We start from the raw sequence: 19685 nt of genomic DNA on the forward strand, positions 1-19685 counted from the left end.
AAGAAGAGGTGGCAAGAATACACAGAGAACTGTACAAAAAAGATCTTCACGACCCAGATAATCACGATGGTGTGATCACTCACCTAGAGCCAGACATCCTGGAATGTGAAATCAAGTGGGCCTTAGAAAACATCACTACAAACAAAGCTAGTGGAGGTTATGGAACTCCATTTGAGCTGTTTCAAATCCTGATAGATGATGCTGTGAAAGTGCTGCACTCAATATGCCAGCAAATTGGGAAAACTCAGCAGTGGCCACAGGACTGGAAAAGGTCAGTTTTCATTCCAATCCCAAAGAAAGGCAATGCCAAAGAATGCTCAAACTACCACACAATTGCAGTCATCTCACATGCTAGTAAAGTAATGCTCAAAGTTCTCTAAGCCAGGCTTTAGCAATATGTGAACCACGAACTTCCAGATGTTCAAGCTGGAGATCAAATTGCCAACATCTGCTGGATCATGGAAAAAGCAAGAGAGTTCCAGAAAAACATCTATTTCTGTTTTATTGACTATGCCAAAGCCTTGACTATGTGGATCACAATAAACTGAAAAATTCTTCAAGAGATGGGAATACCAGGCCACCTGACCTGCTTCTTGAGAAACCTATATGCAGGTCAGGAAGCGACAGTTAGAACTGGACATGGAACAACACACTGGTTCCAAATAGGAAAAGGAATATGTCAGGGCTGTATGTTGTCACCCTGCTTATTTAACTTCTATGCAGAGTACATCATGAGAAACGCTGGGCTGGAAGAAGCACAAGCTGGAATCAAGATTGCCAGGAGAAATATCAATAACCTCAGATATGCAGATGACACCACCCTTATGGCAGAAAGCGAAGAGGAACTAAAAAGCCTCTTGATGAAAGTGAAAGAGGAGAGTGAAAAATTTGGCTTAAAGCTCAACGTTCAGAAAACTAAGATCATGGCGTCCGGTCCCATCACTTCATGGGAAATAGATGGGGAAACAGTGGAAACAGTGTCAGACTTTATTTTTTTGGGCTCCAGAATCACTGCAGATGGTGATTGCAGCCATGAAATTAAAAGATGTTTACTCCTTGGAAGGAAAGTTATGACCAACCTAGATAGCATATTGAAAAGCAGAGACATTACTTTGCCAACAAAGGTCCGTCTAGTCAAGGCTATGGTTTTTCCAGTGGTCATGTATGAATGTGAGAGTTGGACTGTGAAGAAAGCTGAGTGCTGAAGAATTGATGCTTTTGAACTGTGGTGTTGGAGAAGACTCTTGAGAGTCCCTTGGACTGCAAGGAGATCCAACGAGTCCGTCCTAAAGGAGATCATTCCTGGGTGTTCATTGGAAGGACTGATGCTGAAGCTGAACCTCCAATACTTTGGCCACTTCATGCAAAGAGTTGACTCATTGGAAAAGACTCTGATGCTGGGAGGGATTGGGGGCAGGAGGAGAAGGGGACGACAGAGGATGAGATGGCAGGATGGCATTACCGACTCGATGGACATGAGTTTGAATGAACTCCAGGAGTTGGTGATGGACAGGGAAGCCTGGCGTGCTGTGATTCATGGGGTTGCAAAGAGTCGGACACGACTGAGTGACTGAACTGAAGGTATCATAGTTTAAAACAACGGTCTTGGCTTTCCTCCCAAGATTAAATTAGTTTCACACAGTCCATTTTAAAAGCCAGAGAAATGTTCACTGTATCTTAGAAAGATTTCCATCAGAAATATTGAAATAACAAATACTCTGGTATTTATAGGATTAAAATTCAGTTATTTAAAGAAATTCATTCCCTACTAATTTAGATAGCCAAGGCTTTATGGAAATGGGGTGTTAACTCTTTAACTTGAATACTTTGATTTGAATCAGTATTAGTGGTTTATGGTTTTCCTGGATATTAATCGAATTTTACCAGGCATTTATAGTAGAACCTTCTTTTCCATTAACGGTGTTGTAAGTATTGTGTTTCTTTTGATATGTCTACAGCCAAAAAAATACAACTATCCCCTAAAATCTCCTGGTGTTCGTCCATCAAACCCAAGACCAGGTACTATGAGACATCCCACACCTCTGCAGCAAGAGCCAAGGAAAATTAGTTATAGTAGGATCCCTGAAAGTGAAACAGAAAGTACAGCATCTGCACCAAATTCTCCAAGGACACCGTTAACACCTCCTCCTGCTTCTGGTGCTTCTAGTACCACAGATGTTTGCAGCGTATTTGATTCTGATCATTCAAGCCCTTTTCACTCAAGTAGGTGTTCAAGTTTTAAGTGCTTTCAGTAACTGTTAGTATTATATGTACTAGAAGTAAAAAAGAATCTGTGTGTGTGTATATATATATATATATTTTTTTTTGGTAAATTTGTAGATAAACCACATACCATTTCCAAATATATTATTATAAAAGTATAAAATAAATTAGAACAGGCCTCTTTAAATGTATTACACTTTACTGATAGGCCTGGTAATTAAATTGGTAATTGAAATTTCATTTGAGCATTTGTTTTCAATTGGCAAATTTGAAAATGCCTCTCTGACTTCCAGAGGAAAGGAAGATAACTGCTAAAACTGCATGGACTAATCAATCTGATGCTTTAAATGTTTCCTCCAAAATTATATTTGAAACTGCTCACTACATGATTTCTTTCTGACCAAATCCTGTAGTTTCTAATTTTACAGTGTATCAGAGTCACACTTCTACTTAACCCTTGTTCAGTCAACAGCATCCTATATGGTGCCTAATAAACTCCTGTGCTTTCAAGCCCAGCCATACAACTCTCACAGATTTGTCACTGTCGCTCATCCTTTCCTACTTATAAATCAGTGCTGTCCAATAGAAATACTTATACTATGAGCCCCATATGTGACTTTTAAATGTTCCTTCTACATTTTTAAAATGCAAAAATTAAGTGAAATTAATTTTGATAATATATTTTATTTAACCCAGTATATTACAAAATATTGTCATTTAAACATGAAATCAGTATAAAAATTTACTGAGATATTTCACAGTCTCAGTTTTTGTCCTAAATCTTCAAAATGCAATATGTATTTTATACTTAACGTAGATCTCAATTTGGACTAGCCACATTCAAGCACTTAATAAGCACATGTGGCTAATGGATACCAAACTGTACAGCCCAGCCTAGCCCTTTGAGAGGCTACCTTCACTGTTGCCATTAATTTTTAAAATCAATTTCATATTGAGCTTTAAAGCTCTACTAAGATCTCAGAACCTTTTTTCATTTATTCATTATTAAACCAGAATTTGAATGCAGTTGCTTTTAACCCTTTCACAACCACTTCCACATGCTCTTTCCACTGGCTGTCTTAGCTCATGGTAGAGTTCAAGTTCTCCCCTAATATTAGACGCAATAGGATCCAATACTGAGAGGCATCCTGACACTGTTGGGGAGGTAGTTAAGCACTGGCATAGTACTCCTAACTCCTAGTTTGTCATCTCAGTCTGCTAGTGAGCCTTCTGATTTTAGATAAAACAGTTTTTTGGTGCCTTCTGTGGATTAAACTAGACTTTTTGATTTTTTCCAACTCAGAAATCTGTTTAAAAAAAAAATTACTCTATGGAGTTCTACTATTTTGAGATTTGGTCCAGAATACTACTTATTTATTCCTGTGTTGAATATATATTTATAGTTGTCCATCAGTTTGTCTTATCTTTTCTACCACATAAACTGTGTTTGTTTTAAGAATTACTACATCTTGGCTTTATTTGGCTACTGAAGATTACGAAGTCATGTTATGTTACTAGTAGGCTGTCAGATATTTTTAATAAGTTCAAGTAAAACCAGGTAAAATATTACTGTTTCCCCAACTCGCCAACCTCCTAAATTAAGTAATAAAATAAAACCAGCACTTTTTACAGTATACCTGACTTAAAATTATTATTTATTATGACCCATTTAACTGTTTGAAGAGGTTTTTTCCTCGAGCAGATGGCTATGGTCTGTGTTATAAAGATTCCCACATGAATGAATTATTGAAATCCCATGAAAGCCATCGACTGCAAATTCTGTTTTTCTTATTTAAGTAGCTAAAAATTAAAGATGTGGCGAAACAGGAGATACTTATTTCATTCCCTACTCGTGCTAAATCTTTAAATGATTAGTCAAACAGGGGAAAAGAGTCATTTTGGAATGCAGTGCTCTGGATCATTGTTTTCTCATATGTGGCAGTGGAATAATATTAACTTAAAGTAGCTGGACAAGCGAAACCACTGTAGCAGGAATTAGGCTTCGTCATCTTATTCCTGAGGATTTTTTCAGTTTCTCTTTCTTTGTGATGAAAGGAAACCCCTGTTACTATTCCTTTTGTCCTTAGTAAAAATTGAAAATAACAGATTTTGAAATTAAGAAAGCCAGTATAATACAAAACCATCTGTAAGCTCAGGTAACCCCCTCCTTAAAGCTCATTTATGGATATTAAAGGTCCTTATCTGCTTTTGACCCCACTCTGCTTAACAGATCTGCTAGTGTTAATGGGGGGAGGGCCCAGTGGTCACCAGCACATCCAACTTGATACTCATTGTGTTGCCACTACAGCGAATACCTACTTCCTTGCTGTCCTCAGGGCCTGGCAGGAGAGAGCTGCTGTACCTACATTTTTAAGTCATCTGGACATGTTCCACTCAGTACGGAGAGGTAGAAAGGCATTGCAAAGCAAAGACATTGCTTAAGGTTTTCAAAAGGCGAAATTTGACTAGAATTTTTTGATCAGTTATACTAGTTGTTTTGCTTTTTTTTTGTTTTTTCCCCCAAAATAATTTACTTTAAAAACAAAGATTAATTTCTTCAGCCAATATCTGTCAATATCTCATTTCTTGCTAAATAAGCTTGGACACATCTTCTCTGGTAAGGCTTGCAATCTTACTGAGAGATTAAAAAAAATAATCATAATAAAAGAAACTCATAGTTAAATGCTTAGCCAGGCAGGGTTAAATGCTTTGATTCTGTTTGTACTATGATTTTTTTTCATCTCTCAGTAAGATTGCAGAGACGATGTATAGTTTTAGTTTACTGACAAAATGCTAAATGAGTGAAGATATAAATGCAATAGAAATTCACACAAAGATGACCACAGAATGGGCAGGAATGGTCACAGAAAACTTGGTGGTGAAGACAGAGAGGAAAGGAAACTGGCCACCTACCTAGTGCTGCTATACATATGCTCACATTCAGAGCCCTGCTCCACACCTTGCCCTCACCAGGTCCATCTCTCAGGTGATGATGACAGTGGCCGGGAAAAGGTGAAAGACCACCAGCTTTGTATCTGTGGCTCTAGCATGGAGAGAGGAGGATGAAGTGCTCTTGATACATTGCTGTTGAAGGTTGCGATGATAAAAGGGAGCCATGGGTCTGGCCTGGTCTGTGTGCTAGACATGAGCTTTACCCCATCCCTTAGTAGGGAAAACTTTTAACAAGAAAAGATATATTTTAAGCTGGAATGCAAAGCTTTTCTTTGTAGCAGGTTGTTGTAGGTGACTAGTTTCTGATCTCATACATTTGCATTTAACAGGCTTTTATGAATTTAAGAAATTATCCATGATTTATATAATTTTTTTCTATATGAAAATGTTTATTTTTATTCTCAGAATGACTCAATTATAAATTGGAGGTTATCGTCCAACAGTGGTTTCAACCCTGACTTAAAGTTATAATCCCCTGGAGAGCTTTAAAAAAATACCTATATGCTCAGTCCATGCTTGTACTAGAGCAGCACTGGCATGTGGGCATCAGTATTTTTAAAAACCTTCCAGCAGGGCCTAACATGCAGCCACAATGGAGAAATCACTGATCTGTTGTCTGGGATTTGTACTTAACCAGCGGATGCTACTTTTTGATTAACTGGATTTCAGCCCTAAGTCACTGTCGATACATTTGTTCAGTACCTAGCTGACAAGAATTCCTAGTATATATTTCTTGAGATATATAATGTATAATTCTGAAAGAATTTTTTATAGCATTTTCCAGGCAGTAAGACTAAGCAATTAGTTTGAAGTGACAAATCAGCAAAGTGCCCCAAGTTTACACATAAATCTAAGCCTTTGCTGTATATACATTAGCCCAAAGCCCAGCCTACAACTGTGTGCACAAGTATGTGCATGTAGGTGTAATCATTCTTTCTAAAAGCCTGCAGTTGGTAGCTGTCATTAGCTTATGTTTTGATTTTACTCCTATATTGCACTAAGTATACGACCATGTTCTCGATTCTTATCCCCAAAAAGCATACTTATTTCCTTCCCCAAAAAGTGGAAAATACATAAGTAGTAAGCACTGGAGCAGATACTCCCTTTAAATCCCTGTTACGTTACTGAAGAGAATCTCATTTGTAGTGAAGAGAATCTTTGACACAGCAGCAGCATTATTTAATGTCAAAAGTATAAAAGTGAATTTTAATCTTTTGAGAGCTAACTTATTAGAATTCGCTGGATTGCTACCCTCAGTAACCATAGCCTCCAAATAAATATCAGTATATATGGAAAGGAGGTAGTAGGTTAAGTTATTTGAAATCAGGGCTGTCTGGGAAACAAAAACACTGTATCTATATAAGGAGTCAAATTGCCGACTGAACCTAGGACGTAAATTATACTTGTTCTGACCAAAGAAGCTAGAAAAAGCAACAGCCCTAATCAAAATGAGAGAGAGAAACCTGAATTAATCAGCTCAGTCTCATGCTAGAGTTATGGCTTTAGTCTCTTAGATATGATCTGTTCAGAATGTTGGTAATGTGAGGTGGTGTAACCTAAACGACTGTATTGATTTAGAACCAGTATAGATCCTCTAGCTTTTGTCTCAGTTTTTCTACTTAAATGCTCTCAGGGCTTTGCATTTTATAATTTTCAATTTTTTTCTTAAAAGAATTAGTATTGTTGAAATTAGATATTCAGAAATTATCAGTTTCCTGTATAAATAATGTGTCTAAGCACCAAAAATGTTTAATGATATTTTAAGTGTTTAAAAATATAGAAGGGGAAAAGCTACATCACTTGCAGCTTGTTGTAATATCCCAAGCTGTAGTTATTTTGTGATGAACACATGCCCCAAGAACATTTTCTAAGGTATATATATATTAATAATAATAATAATGGTATTTTTGTAATATAAATTCATTATTTACTACTTATTTTCACAAGTTTGGGTTTTCAAAATTATCCTTAGTGAATGACATATTTCTGTATGTCCAACTGAATTCTTTGCTCAAATTGGGTTTATACATTTTTTGGAAGTCTTCCATTGAAATAGAAGGATATTGTAGTTTTCTCATGAATGCTTTTTCATTTAATTATTATGATATCAAGTAGTGAATCTAAAACAAATCTTCGAAATTCCTAATGATATTAATGCAATTTAATTCTTTTTCTCAAAAGTAATAATGAGCTTTTGCTAAACTGTTCTATCATTCTTTAAAACTAGAATGACAGAAATAACATTTCTATTATAAATAAATTTTTACAGATGAGTTGAATATATTTATGAAAGAAAAAAATCTACTTTTTCTTGTTTCCTTTCACAGGCAGCGATACCGTCTTTATCCAAGTTACACTGCCCCATGGCCCAAGTTAGTATATTTGGTTTAAGACTCATAATTTTTGCTTTGGCTTTAAAAATTAAACCAAATGTAACCTTTCCTGCTAAAACTTGTCTTGGGTCTGGCAGCATTGGTGCCTTGCTTTGCAGCATCTTAGACGTGAGGCCTTCACTTGTACTATCTTTTGATCATAAATGATTTGCTTAAACTTATATAATTCTCATGCTTTTTGTAAAACCTTTCTTCTCTTTTGAAAGAACATTATTATATGGGTGGCTTCCACATTTAACCATTTCTCATTTCCAACTCTGGAGTTCTAATGCCCAACTTAAAAAAAAAAAGCAAGAGCATGCATGCGCATATGAGAATGTTGGCAGCTACATGCAGTGTCTAAGTCACAAAATACACTTAGGCTGGGGGCAGCACAGGCTGTAGGCAAATGACTTATTTGACTTTAGAACAGCTACCTTATCACTGTGACTATCTGTATTATATAACCTAAATATTCATCACTGATAAGCAAAATAAAGTTCCAGTGTAGGTATTTGTTTTTAATTTTAAAGTAAACTAACAATTCACCAACTATCCCATAAATTTTAAGCCAATAGATTGTTTTTTGCTGTCCTTCATACAAATGATTTCAGAATGTATACAATGGAAAATAGTGTTATAACCTAACTTACATAGTCTCATAAGAAGAAAGGTAGGTGATCAGAATGTTGCTCATTTAAATAATATCAATACACAAAGTACTCTAAGTTCTATCTTGTTATAACATTTAATTGACAAAATTAAAACTGTCAGTGTTTACAGGAAAGAAAACCTGCCAAATACAATTTCGAATGATCATTTAAGTGTTTTTTCACATCTTTTTCATTGTGCTGATGTACAGGTTAACTTACATTAATGTTTTTCAAAGTGTAGTTATTTATATGCCTATATTAAGCCCTTATCATAAATGTTTGTAAGATAGGTTACAATTAGAGGCTTTTACTTACCTTTTTAGTGCCAGTTCATCAATTTACTCCTAAATCAGGTTCACTAGATTCTAGTGTAATTTCTGTTTTTATTATCAGCATAGCCTCAGTCATTTTAAATGCGTTCATCACAATGAAAAATTTTGGATTAGAATGTGATGAACCTGACTTTGCTTCCCCACCAAGGAGAGCTGATACCTAAGCAAACTGGAGATCCTTCCCCAGGACACTAAAGTCTCTCCCTGCCATCCTTTCAAAGGGTGGCAGGGAGAGACACTGGAGAGAGTGGTTAAGACCAGAAAGTATTCCCAAAGACTATCCAGTGAAGGCAAGGAAATTCTGTACTAAGTCATGAGTGGGGGCGGGGGGTGCGGGAAATGAGCCCATCATAAAAGGTTAACAAAAATTACCGTTCCAAAAGTTTTTGATAGTTTGCTCTCTCCCAGGAAATTTCAGTAATAGATTCACAATGGAAATGTTATTTTCTTCAAGAAGTATAACAACAGAATAACTTAGACAGCTTTTTCTCTGAAAACTGCTGAGAAATTTCTGCATGCTTTTATAGCAGTTTGCTTTAATAAAGGAAGTACCGTTGGGTGTTGCTTTATTGAATTCTGCTTTTGGTACTTCTGTACATTTCTTTTAATAAATATAAGCAGGATTGATGATATAAAATTCCTGTGTGAACTTTTCAAAATTGTACCATCCTACAGGATCTGCTTCAGTATCATCTATAAGTTTAACCAAGAGCACTGATGAAGTGCCTGTCCCCCCTCCTGTTCCTCCACGAAGACGGCCAGAGTCTGCCCCAGCGGAATCTTCACCATCTAAGGTAAAGTAAAACATCTGGTTATCTGGAGACTGGAATCATTGCAGTTCCATTATAATTAAGCGCTCATCTCTCATTGAGTTCTAACAGAATGAGGTTAATACTTAGGGTATTGGGGCTTAATCGAGTTTAAACCAGAATTAAGTATGGGTTTACCATGCAGTAATGTTTATTTCCTTTCTTCTGAAAGCAGTTTTCTGGTAGGTTTTCAAAATACTTATAAATCTAAATCTGGGTACTGTCAAAAAAAAAAAAACCAAACACAAGTTTAACCTATAATTTAAGAGTAATGTAGTCTCAAGCAGTTCTTTAAAAAGATAGAAAGAAAGAGATCTGAAGCTTTATATGAAGGCACGTTTTAAATTAAACTATATCTCAGTGCTAAGTGTTACATATCTAAGCCTGTAACAGGTGAATCTGACAGGCTTTTCAGTGGGATTTTCATGCAAATTCCAGGTCAGAAGAGACCTTAACAGCTCATAATAGCTATTTTTTTCCTACCTGTTTAAATTCCTTTCTTTACCAACTGTTAACATGATTCAGTGGTCTCAAAGTGTCCAGAGAACAGAGCACCTGGGCAAAGCAAAGCTCTTTGCAGAATACCATGAAATGCTATTATAGTAAATTTAACATTATGAAATTGACAGGTAACATGCTAAATTGAAATGATCTTAGATTGAGTGATAGGTAAGCAGCAGCAAACAAAATTTTGAGAAGAATAAAAACTTAACATTGAAGGAAAAATACTTTTTTTAATGGATGAACTGCCATAACCTCCAATTTAAAGCATATGGCAAAACTCCCTGATCCACACCTAGAGTTCTTCCAGTAACGTATTTGAAAACCCAGCTTAATTCTTAGTATATTCATGGTGCTACATACGTTGTTAATAAATGTCTTTTTTTTTCCATTTATGTTAGATGATGTCTAAGCATTTGGACAGCCCCCCAGCAATTCCTCCTAGGCAACCCACATCAAAAGCCTATTCACCACGGTATTCAATATCAGACCGGACCTCTATATCAGACCCTCCTGAAAGCCCTCCCTTATTACCTCCACGAGAACCTGTGAGGACACCTGATGTTTTCTCAAGTTCACCACTACATCTCCAACCTCCCCCTCTGGGCAAAAAAAGTGACCATAGTAATGCCTTCTTCCCAAACAGCCCCTCCCCCTTTACACCACCTCCTCCTCAAACACCTTCTCCTCATGGAACAAGAAGGCATCTGCCGTCACCACCACTGACACAAGAAGTGGACCTCCATTCCATTGCTGGGCCGCCTGTTCCTCCACGACAGAGCACTTCTCAGCATATCCCTAAACTCCCTCCAAAAACTTACAAAAGGGAGCACACCCACCCGTCCATGCACAGAGACGGGCCACCACTGTTGGAGAATGCCCATTCTTCCTGAGCTCCTCTGGACCAGGATGTACGTTTTCCTAGCCCCAGATCCATTGCTGGCGATGGATGCACTGCGTGTGCCAGCACTGAGGAGTTAAAATGAGAACTCCAAACACTAACGACTCTACTTCAAGATGCAGTCATAAGACAATGAATTTTAACACGGACGTAATTACAAAGTGAATATGGAAAGATTGATCTAGAGGAAGTGGACAACTGATTTCACCTGAAAATCAAGGAAAGGAACCTTTTGCCAGCCAGTAAGCAGAAGTCCTCTTTTTGTGAAGTGATCTGTATCATTAAAGGGATGGAAAACCGTCTAGTGTCCAGCAGGCCCACATGATGACAGTTTTTGTAATTCAAAATATTATGCACTTTTTAAAAAGAAATCTTAAACAGGGATCTTCAAATCCTCCTTTGTTTTCCTTTGCTTTTACTCGTCCTACTTTAGAATATTTTCTTAAAAATCATTCAGAGGACTGTGAGGAAAGGCTGTGGTACCTGCCCTTGTTGGAATCAAGGCCCAGCACCATTCTGCAGTCCTGTTTACAGATTATTACAGTGAATTGAATGGGTACCGAGGCTTCACCAAAGAGGTACTTTTTTTTTTTTTTTTTTTTAAGAATAATTATGCCAATTTTAAGAGCATCGCCCTACCCACCCTCCCTACACAAACAGAATGTGGTGGTGTTGCCCTCAAACAAAGTTTTGTGTCATTAACAATGACAGAAGAACTCTTCTAAAAACGTTTAACTGTCAAGCATATGATTTACATTTAGGAGACTGTTAATCTTTATGCTAGATTGTCATTTCCCCCCTTTTCCCACAGAAGTTTACTGGTAATCCATGTCATGGCTTGTAGCTGTCCCTCTAACCATACTGTGGAAATGCAGTCACCCGGTGGGAAAGGAGCACTTGTTGGGCGTCGCTGACACCGGTCATGTTTGACTAATAGTTGAGTGATCAGCATATCTAGAATTACCTTGCATTGCCTAAATCATGTGTATATAGTGAATGTTATATAATATACCTGGCAGGTCTGTTTTAATTTAATTGAATAAAGATACAAATACTTTGTTTGGCTGGCATATATTAAATTATTATATGGAGTAAATGGTTGATTCTTATTTCTTTCAGTTGAAACACACACACAACACTAAGCATAAGAGCACGTATGGTGGTACGCCTTGGTTTCTAGTTCTGGGTGTATGTATTCCTCTTAAAAGAATGACCTAAAGTCGCAGTTCGGCATGTAGGAAAATATTTGGTTAGAATAGGATGGGTATCTTTTAAGCAGAGCTTTGTAAGGTTTTTAATTTCCTAGGTAACATGTATTACAGTTTGTTAAAGTTTATATTAAACATTCTACCTTGCGTGAGGTCTTTGCTCTATCAGAACTATTCGTAATAGAACATCTACCTACATCATTAATAGCATAATATGGATTATTCATTAAACCTATGTACTGACCTTCTGAGTCTAACAAATACTGTGACTGAAATGCATGCAACTTGTTGAAGAGAAAAAATGTTATTAATCTCCACTATAATATCTGTGAAGTGTGCAGTATTCCATCCTTAGAGAGTCATCAGTTCATCTGTATCTGCATGTGTCCTCTGAATAATGAAGTAACATTTCAGCAGTTCTGTTAACCATGCCATTAGAGGCATTTTTAGAAGTGCTGCATCATGGTGGAAACCTAGTACTTTAATAATTTTCTGTGATATTTATTAGAGCATTAAATGTACATCACAATAGTACAATATATAGTCCTTTAAGACCAGAATGTTGGTTGTATCATCATTAAGCAATCCATCCTGTCATATCCTTTCTTATTTATTTGTTAGAGTTGAATCTTTTGTTTTTAATATTTGTACCATTCCTTTTAGGGTAGCCACTTTTACAAAATGTCCCCTTTCAAAAGTCTCCCCCAAAATTTATTTCAAATCCACTCTTGTTTGCAAAGCGTCCATAAGACCATTCATTCAACAAGTACTTATCTACACCTACTTACTAGTGCTGCTACAATTAATCATAATAAACATTCCAGAATTTCCATGACTTTTTATTAGACCAGCCTCATCATCCCTAGGATTTCCCTTTATGTGTCTTATGCACACTTCTCTTTAATTACCCCAACCCTAACTCCAAAGGAGAACCTGAGAAAAGTCACATTGGAGCCCATTCAGTATCCCTCTGGCCAGTGTGTTAGCCTTCTAATAAGGTAATGACCTCTTTTCAACCTGCCTGATTTTGCATAAAGAAGAAAAACTCAGATTTGAAGTTCTAATCATACTTCTTCCAAAGGGAAGTATTCTTTTACCCTGGTGGTTCTAGGTGACCGCTTCACTGTGCATCAGCTGTATATGCATTGTGGATAGAAGATATTTGTACTCTGAAGTGTAAAAGTGGGGTCAAAATATTTTCTGCAGTGGTAACTGATTAGAAAAATTTCAATTGGATGCCCTTAAACAGTGGTGAGAAAACTGTATCCTTGCCTTCTTCACATGTGAAGCATTAACTCACTGGCAGATTAACTCTTTGTAGTAACTGAAATCTCCTTAATCCAGGGACAAGAAGTGGCTGAGAAGATAAATGCATCACCACAAAATTCTGCTTTTGAATTCAGGACATTACAAGACAGTGCAGCATGACTTTCCTAAACCACATTCCAAAACATGGAACATTTCTTTTAGAAATGGAAATGCTCTTAGTTGTTTCATTATCTTTGGGTCAACAAAATGAAAATATTTCAAGGCTGAATTTACCTACATGGGCCAATAACCAATATAATAGAAAGGGAGGCTTTCACATCTAAGTACTTTTAAAAACAGGAACAAATAAAGTATATGTTTCTAAATTTATTGAAAGACAGGTTATTTACTCTTTCCACATCTCCAAATGTATTTTAAGGCTACAAATGATCAGGAAATGTATAAACGTCAAAAGTTTGCTTAATTAAAGGTTTTTGGATATCAGATTATGTGTTCAGTAGGTTACTACGCTCTAACAACTCAAGAATGTTTTAATGAATCTAAATTTAGTGAAGAGCATGCCACCCTAATTATACTACAGTCAACAGAGCAGTGTAGTGAACCATACTTTTTCAGTTGGCAGCTACATTGTGGTTCCAAATTCCTTAATGTGTTTTTCCCTACATTAAAAATTAAGCCAAAAATTAGTTGGTATCTATGATCACTATCTTGTCTTAATTCTCAAATTTAGCTCACTTTAATCACGTACCTCATCGTTTGTCTTTTAATGACAGCTTAAATTGAGAGTTTTAAGTGGCTCAGCAAAACATAATGCAAATGCGGGGGGGGATAATTCCAGTTTATTTAGTGTTATACATATTGAGGAAAACCTATTTTTTTTTCCCTCTAGATTCAGAAAGAAAAAATAAACCATTTCTTTCTTGGTATTCTGCTGCTATAGGTAGGTTCACTTATCTTTTAACCTATATTGTATGACTGTTGTATAAGTGTAGGTCCTATGGAGTTGCACATTAATCTTTACCAGTAAAATAAGCATCACAGGGTTAATACCAGTTTGGCTGAAAGAATTATGCAGTAAAATTATTTATAAGGGAAAGTGGTGACTTAGTTTAATTTATTCAATATTTTTCTTTTGAAGCATCTCATTACTTTTAAAATCATTTCATAATCCTTTATACATGAGCCAATGAAATATTTTGAGCTCTAAAGAAAAGCATGAAGTCTATATGATAAATCTGAACAAAAGCACTTGTAACTTGTTTTGTAAGTTTCATGCCTTATTTTCCATTTTTGACACCGAAAAGTGCATTTTCTGTCAACTGTGAGCAAATTTCCCTTTTGCCTTTAATGAAAATAGTGCATTAAGTAGCCAACTGCTGCAGAATTACAGAGCAAGTTAGCTAAAGGTGGATCACATTGGACTACCACTCAAACAAGATGCATAGCAGATGGAAGTCACACGTGTGGCTTTAGGGAGAGCGCACCTGTGCCAGATGCATGCCACTTTTCAGTAGCTGCCAAATGTGCCTTTAATTAAGAACATCTCTAATTTTTTTCTTCAGATCAAGTCAGCATTTGGGGGCGGGATCAGGGCAGGGGACTCTGGGGTGCAAATATCTGGTGAAACCCACCAGAGAAGAAGCCTTCGTTTGTCAAAGTGACACGAATAACTTTAGTTGAAACATGTTTGTGTATATATATGTGTATTTGCCTTTGTTTAGTAGCACGGTTATTTGCGAAAATAATTGTCCAAAAAATTGCTCTGTCAGTCTCACTTTGATGTAAAAACAGTGCGGTCTACACATCTAATACGGCCTTTGTGCCAGCCGTGTTCGTAGGTGATCTTTGTACTCTGTGTGCAGCAGTATTTGGTTTGCATTTAAAGTGAAAATAATGGCTGTTATTTTTCTGGCATCACTAAGATAAACCGAAAAATAATAAAGAAAAATGCCTTACACATAGCCCACACGTGTATTATTTTTGCATGTGTTTATTTTAGAGAGCAACATTTTAATGTCATCATTGACTCTCATTTTAGCTCATACTCTGTGGAAATAGTTTGCTCTTAATCATGCTTTTGCTTTGAGGTGCTTTTTTCTGTATCATAGTATTATAAAAGAAGTTGAATACTTCCTCCTGTTGCACGCTGTATGAATAGAGTGAGTGGGAGGACACTGGGATGAAAATTAGTGCTTTAGTGACCTTGGGTGTTACTTGGATAAGTTGCAGAGGGAGGGCTGAGGCATTTGTATTCCCTAAAAGAAGTTTTAAGATACCACAGTTCCTCGAAAGGCAGGTTTTGCTGAGACCTACTGGAACATGGCAGACTGACATTCAGCAAGTCTTTGTAGGCTTGGCAAGAAAAGATACAGCTTACAGCTGCACACTGCAAAGAATTATGCAAATGTGAGGTCATTCACGGTGAACTACAGAATGTGAAAACTCGTGATCCTAAGAGATCTAATGCCCTTATTTAAAAATTGAAGCAACTGATTCCTGGTATTTGGAGGACTGCTTTCCGGAACAGTCAAAATTCACTGGGGTTTTTTTGTTTGTGTTTAACCCCTGGTTTAAAGACCCAAAATCATTAATTTGTACAAATTCCATTTGTAGTCCACTGTGAAATCTAAATACGTACTATTGGGTATATTCTAGGTAATCAATTTAATAGCTATAGGAAGATAACATTAATATTGATTAGTCAGACCTGATTTCAAATTTGCTTTTGAAACACCACTTCTTTTGAATTTTAACCAGGTGGTTTGCCTTTTTACTTAGTCACTAGCTCATCACAGATTCAGGGCACTTGAGCCTCTAGGGTTCAGCAGAGACTATGTTTTTGCAGATAGATGCAGATGGCAAGGAAGACTTTGCCTTACAGCCATTCTACTATTTTAGGACTCTTGACTGTCATTGGAGACAAGAAAGAAAGCTACAGCCCATTTTTAGAAGCTGGTTTCTCTACCATCATGACTCATGTAGAAAGGGAAAAATCACTTGGTGGAGTACAGGCAGGTGCTTGGAGTCAGATTTCTGTGTTCACCTTCTGGTTCCATGACCCGTTAGATGTGTGACTTTGGAGGAGGTATGTAAGTAATCTGAGTCTCAGTTTCTCAGTACACAGGGTTAATAGATCTGCCTGGGACTGTTCTGAGCTTTAAAGGTAAGATGTGAAAACCCAGTGCCTTTCACAGACTGAGTGTTTAATAGTAACTAAAGTTATGAGGGATATATCTTCAGAGTTTGCCTGTTATTAGATATCTGTTAAACAGTTTGATTTCATCCTGAAGTTCCCATAATTTGATTACGTACCATACAGCTTCTTGATGTTCACTGTCATTTAAATTGGTTTTGAGTGACCTTAGTTATAAACATTTGATAAGGGCCCATCTGACTATTCAACATTTCAACAAATATTTATTGTATCTGGTACAGTTTTGATGTTAGGAATATAAGCAATGAACAAAACAGACAAAAATCCGTATCATCATGGGACTAATAATCTAGTGAGGAGATGTAGACAAGAAGTAGTAAGAACAGATATATGTAAGAATGTTGTAACTGCTATCAACAAAGGCCAGACAAGATGACAAGCAGAGGCAGGGGAAGTGAAACTTGACCAGTGTGGGGAGAGTCAGCCTCGTGCAGGAGGGGACACTGAGTAAAGCCTTGAAGGAGGTACAGGAAAGAGACATGCAAGTATCTAGGAAAAGAAGACGCCAAATCACAGGGAACAGCCGATTCAAAAGTGTGGAGACAGGAGCATGCTTAATGTATCTGAGGGATGGCAAGGCTACTGTGTCTGGAGAAGACGAATATGAGTGAATAGGAGATGCCATCAGGGGGTTAAGGGGCTCCAGACCCTTTGTAATGGCTCTCATTTCTGTTTGAGAGAAATAGAGCCCTTAGAGGGCTCAATGTGATCAGATTTACATATTAACATCACCCTGGCTGTCATTCTGGCTGCAGTGTTGAGAATAGTTCGAGGTTACGAGTGGGAATAGGGCAGCTAGCCCAGTAGACAGCAGATTGGCCAGGGTGATGGCAGAGGCGGTAGTGAGGACAGGTCGGAGCCCTAATATATGGCTGACGACAGCTAAATTGCTGACAGACTTGATGCTGGGTTTAAGAAACAGAAATGTCAAGGAAGACTTCCAGATTTTGGGCCTGAGCAATTGAAAGGACAAAGTTATCAACAACTGAAGTGGGGAAGATTAAGCTGAAACAGGCTTGCTGCTGCTGCTGCTGCTAAGTCACTTCAGTCGTGTCCGACTCTGCGACCCCATAGACAGCAGCCCACCAGGCTCCCCCGTCCCTGGGATTCTCCAGGCAAGAACACTGGAGTGGGTTGCCATTTCCTTCTCCAGTGCATGAAAGTGAAGAGTGAAAGTGAAGTCGCTCAGTCGTGTCCGACTCTAGCGACCCCATGGACTGCAGCCTACCAGGCTCCTCCATCCATGGGATTTTCCAGGCAAAAGTAATGGAGTGGGGTGCCGGGCTTCAATAAATACAGAAGACATCTGAGAAGTGCCCAGGAGACAGGTGGAAATGTGAGTCTGGAGTCTTGAGAGAGAGTTCATGGTTGAAGATATAAAATTGGGAGTCATTCTCATAAATGTTATATATTAAAGGCAACAAACCAGATAAGATCACCAAAGAAGAGAATACAGACTGGAAAAAGAAGAAATTTAAGCAAAGAGCCCTCGGGCATTGTAACATTAAAAGAAAGGAGAGAGGAGGAACCAACACAGACCAGGAAGGAATGGAGGTGAAAATGGGGAGCCTGTTGTGTCCTTGAGGCCTAGTATGGAAATAATTTCTGAAGAAGGAAGTGATCAGCATGTCCAGTGCTATTAGATATGGGGGGTAAAATGACAGAATTTGTTCGGCAAGGGTGAAAATCACCAGCGCCCCTGACAGAAGCAGTCAGGAGAGTGCTGTGGAATGGGAGGAAAGGAAGAGTTTCCTCTTTCAGGTTTTACATCAAAGGAAGCCGAGAACTGAGACAAAGCTAGAGCAATTAAGTTTCTTTTGCTTAAAATGGGAGAAAAAAAAAAGCGTGTTTGTATGCTAAAGGGTTTGCCCCAGTTGTAAAGGAAAATATGATAGTGAGAAGAGAGGATGGGCTCTAGTGCTAAGAGGAAACAGCCCACTGAGAAACACAGATGGGACCCATACCGGCCCTTTACAGTAGATACCACGATCTTCAGATGAACAGGTTTATATACGTGAGGAAGAAACACTTCCACAGTCAGTCTTCCTGCTAAGGATTAGGAGCACTGAATGCTACTATCTCTGAAAGGAATGAAACAAGAAGAAGGAATAAAAATATTTCTACAAAGATATTTAACACAGTTAATAACTTATTAAAGATTATGCACTAAGCTCTTAGAAAGCAACAATAAATTTTGGGAAGCAAGTTATTTGGCTTAAGTACAAAAACACTATTTCAAATGTCTGATAATTTCCCAAAACAGTATTTCAGCACTGCTTACAGCACATTCTTACATTCTTATGTGTTTAAAATTTAGTGTCACACATCAATTTCTAAACTTTTCCCTTAAAATATAGAAGTGTCTCTCCCATCAGTTTTCTCAACCTTCTTTTAATCTATTTCCTTTTTGAAAAACTGTCTCACCTTTTTTTCCCTCAACCCCTCCCTACCATGCGAAACTCACTGGCCTCTGCACAGATATTAAGATGCTCCGAGGCTGAGTGGGGAATGTAAAAGAGTCAAATTAGCTCTCAGGATATGAGAATCCCCGGTGTTCCCAGAGCATCCCTGTTTTAGCCTCAGGAAGGAAGGTTAGTATGGTGATATTTCAAGAGAAAATGTAGTCTGAAAACGACTTAATTTTACCATACAACTTAATGTAAGACATTAATTTTATCATGGTTCTAAGTGCATGCAATTGATTATTCAGAATATACAGTCAATTTTACCAGTTTCTTATAAAGAACACTGATCATGTATATCTTTCTCATCAAATGATAGAGGACACAGATGGTAAATTAAATAATTCAAAAAGATTCATTTGGGTTTTCATAAACTATCAGTTTTCTGTAACTCAAGGTAAGTAATAATCCTTTTTTCTGTCCTAAAAGTCAGTGTGTTTAGAAACTGAGTTTTGTGGTTTATATACTGACTCATTCAACTTATTGAAGTAGTGGCTCTCAAATTTCAATGGGCCAAAGAATCACCTGAGTGCATTTAAAATGCAGACTCATGGGCCCTACTCTGAAATATTACAATAGAGTGGAACTGAAATGTTACCCAGGAATCTTCAATTTTCTAAGTGCCCTCATAGGGAAGATAATATATTCATACAGACTTGAAGGAGGTGAGTGATTATGACAGGAGGTGCTATAGAAACACTGTTCAAAGGGTTTTCCTTGAGCAAGCAAGAGACAGTAATTTCAAGAAGTTTAAACTATGGTGAAATAACCCACCACATGGATCCCCAG

General features: G+C 37.4%; 1 protein-coding gene across 3 annotated transcripts in view; it reads left to right on the forward strand.

Moving 5' to 3' along the window:
- Positions 1-15177, forward strand: part of SOS1 (son of sevenless homolog 1 (Drosophila)) — a 132270-nt gene extending 117093 nt beyond the window's left edge. For 2 of the 3 annotated variants that reach the window (XM_010855571.1, XM_010855573.1), the window contains 4 exons: positions 1959-2223; positions 7503-7547; positions 9208-9326; positions 10244-15177. In XM_010855571.1, the coding sequence (XP_010853873.1) occupies positions 1959-2223; positions 7503-7547; positions 9208-9326; positions 10244-10735 (921 nt within the window). In that variant the 3' untranslated portion in view covers positions 10736-15177. The remainder of the gene's footprint in view (positions 1-1958; positions 2224-7502; positions 7548-9207; positions 9327-10243) is intronic. The other variant, XM_010855572.1, reaches the window with a different exon arrangement.
- Positions 15178-19685: the final 4508 nt, after the last annotated feature.

The sequence above is a fragment of the Bison bison genome, unplaced genomic scaffold (assembly GCF_000754665.1).
Source record: "Bison bison bison isolate TAMUID 2011002044 unplaced genomic scaffold, Bison_UMD1.0 scf7180017864366, whole genome shotgun sequence".
Classification (NCBI taxonomy): Eukaryota; Metazoa; Chordata; class Mammalia; order Artiodactyla; family Bovidae; genus Bison; species Bison bison.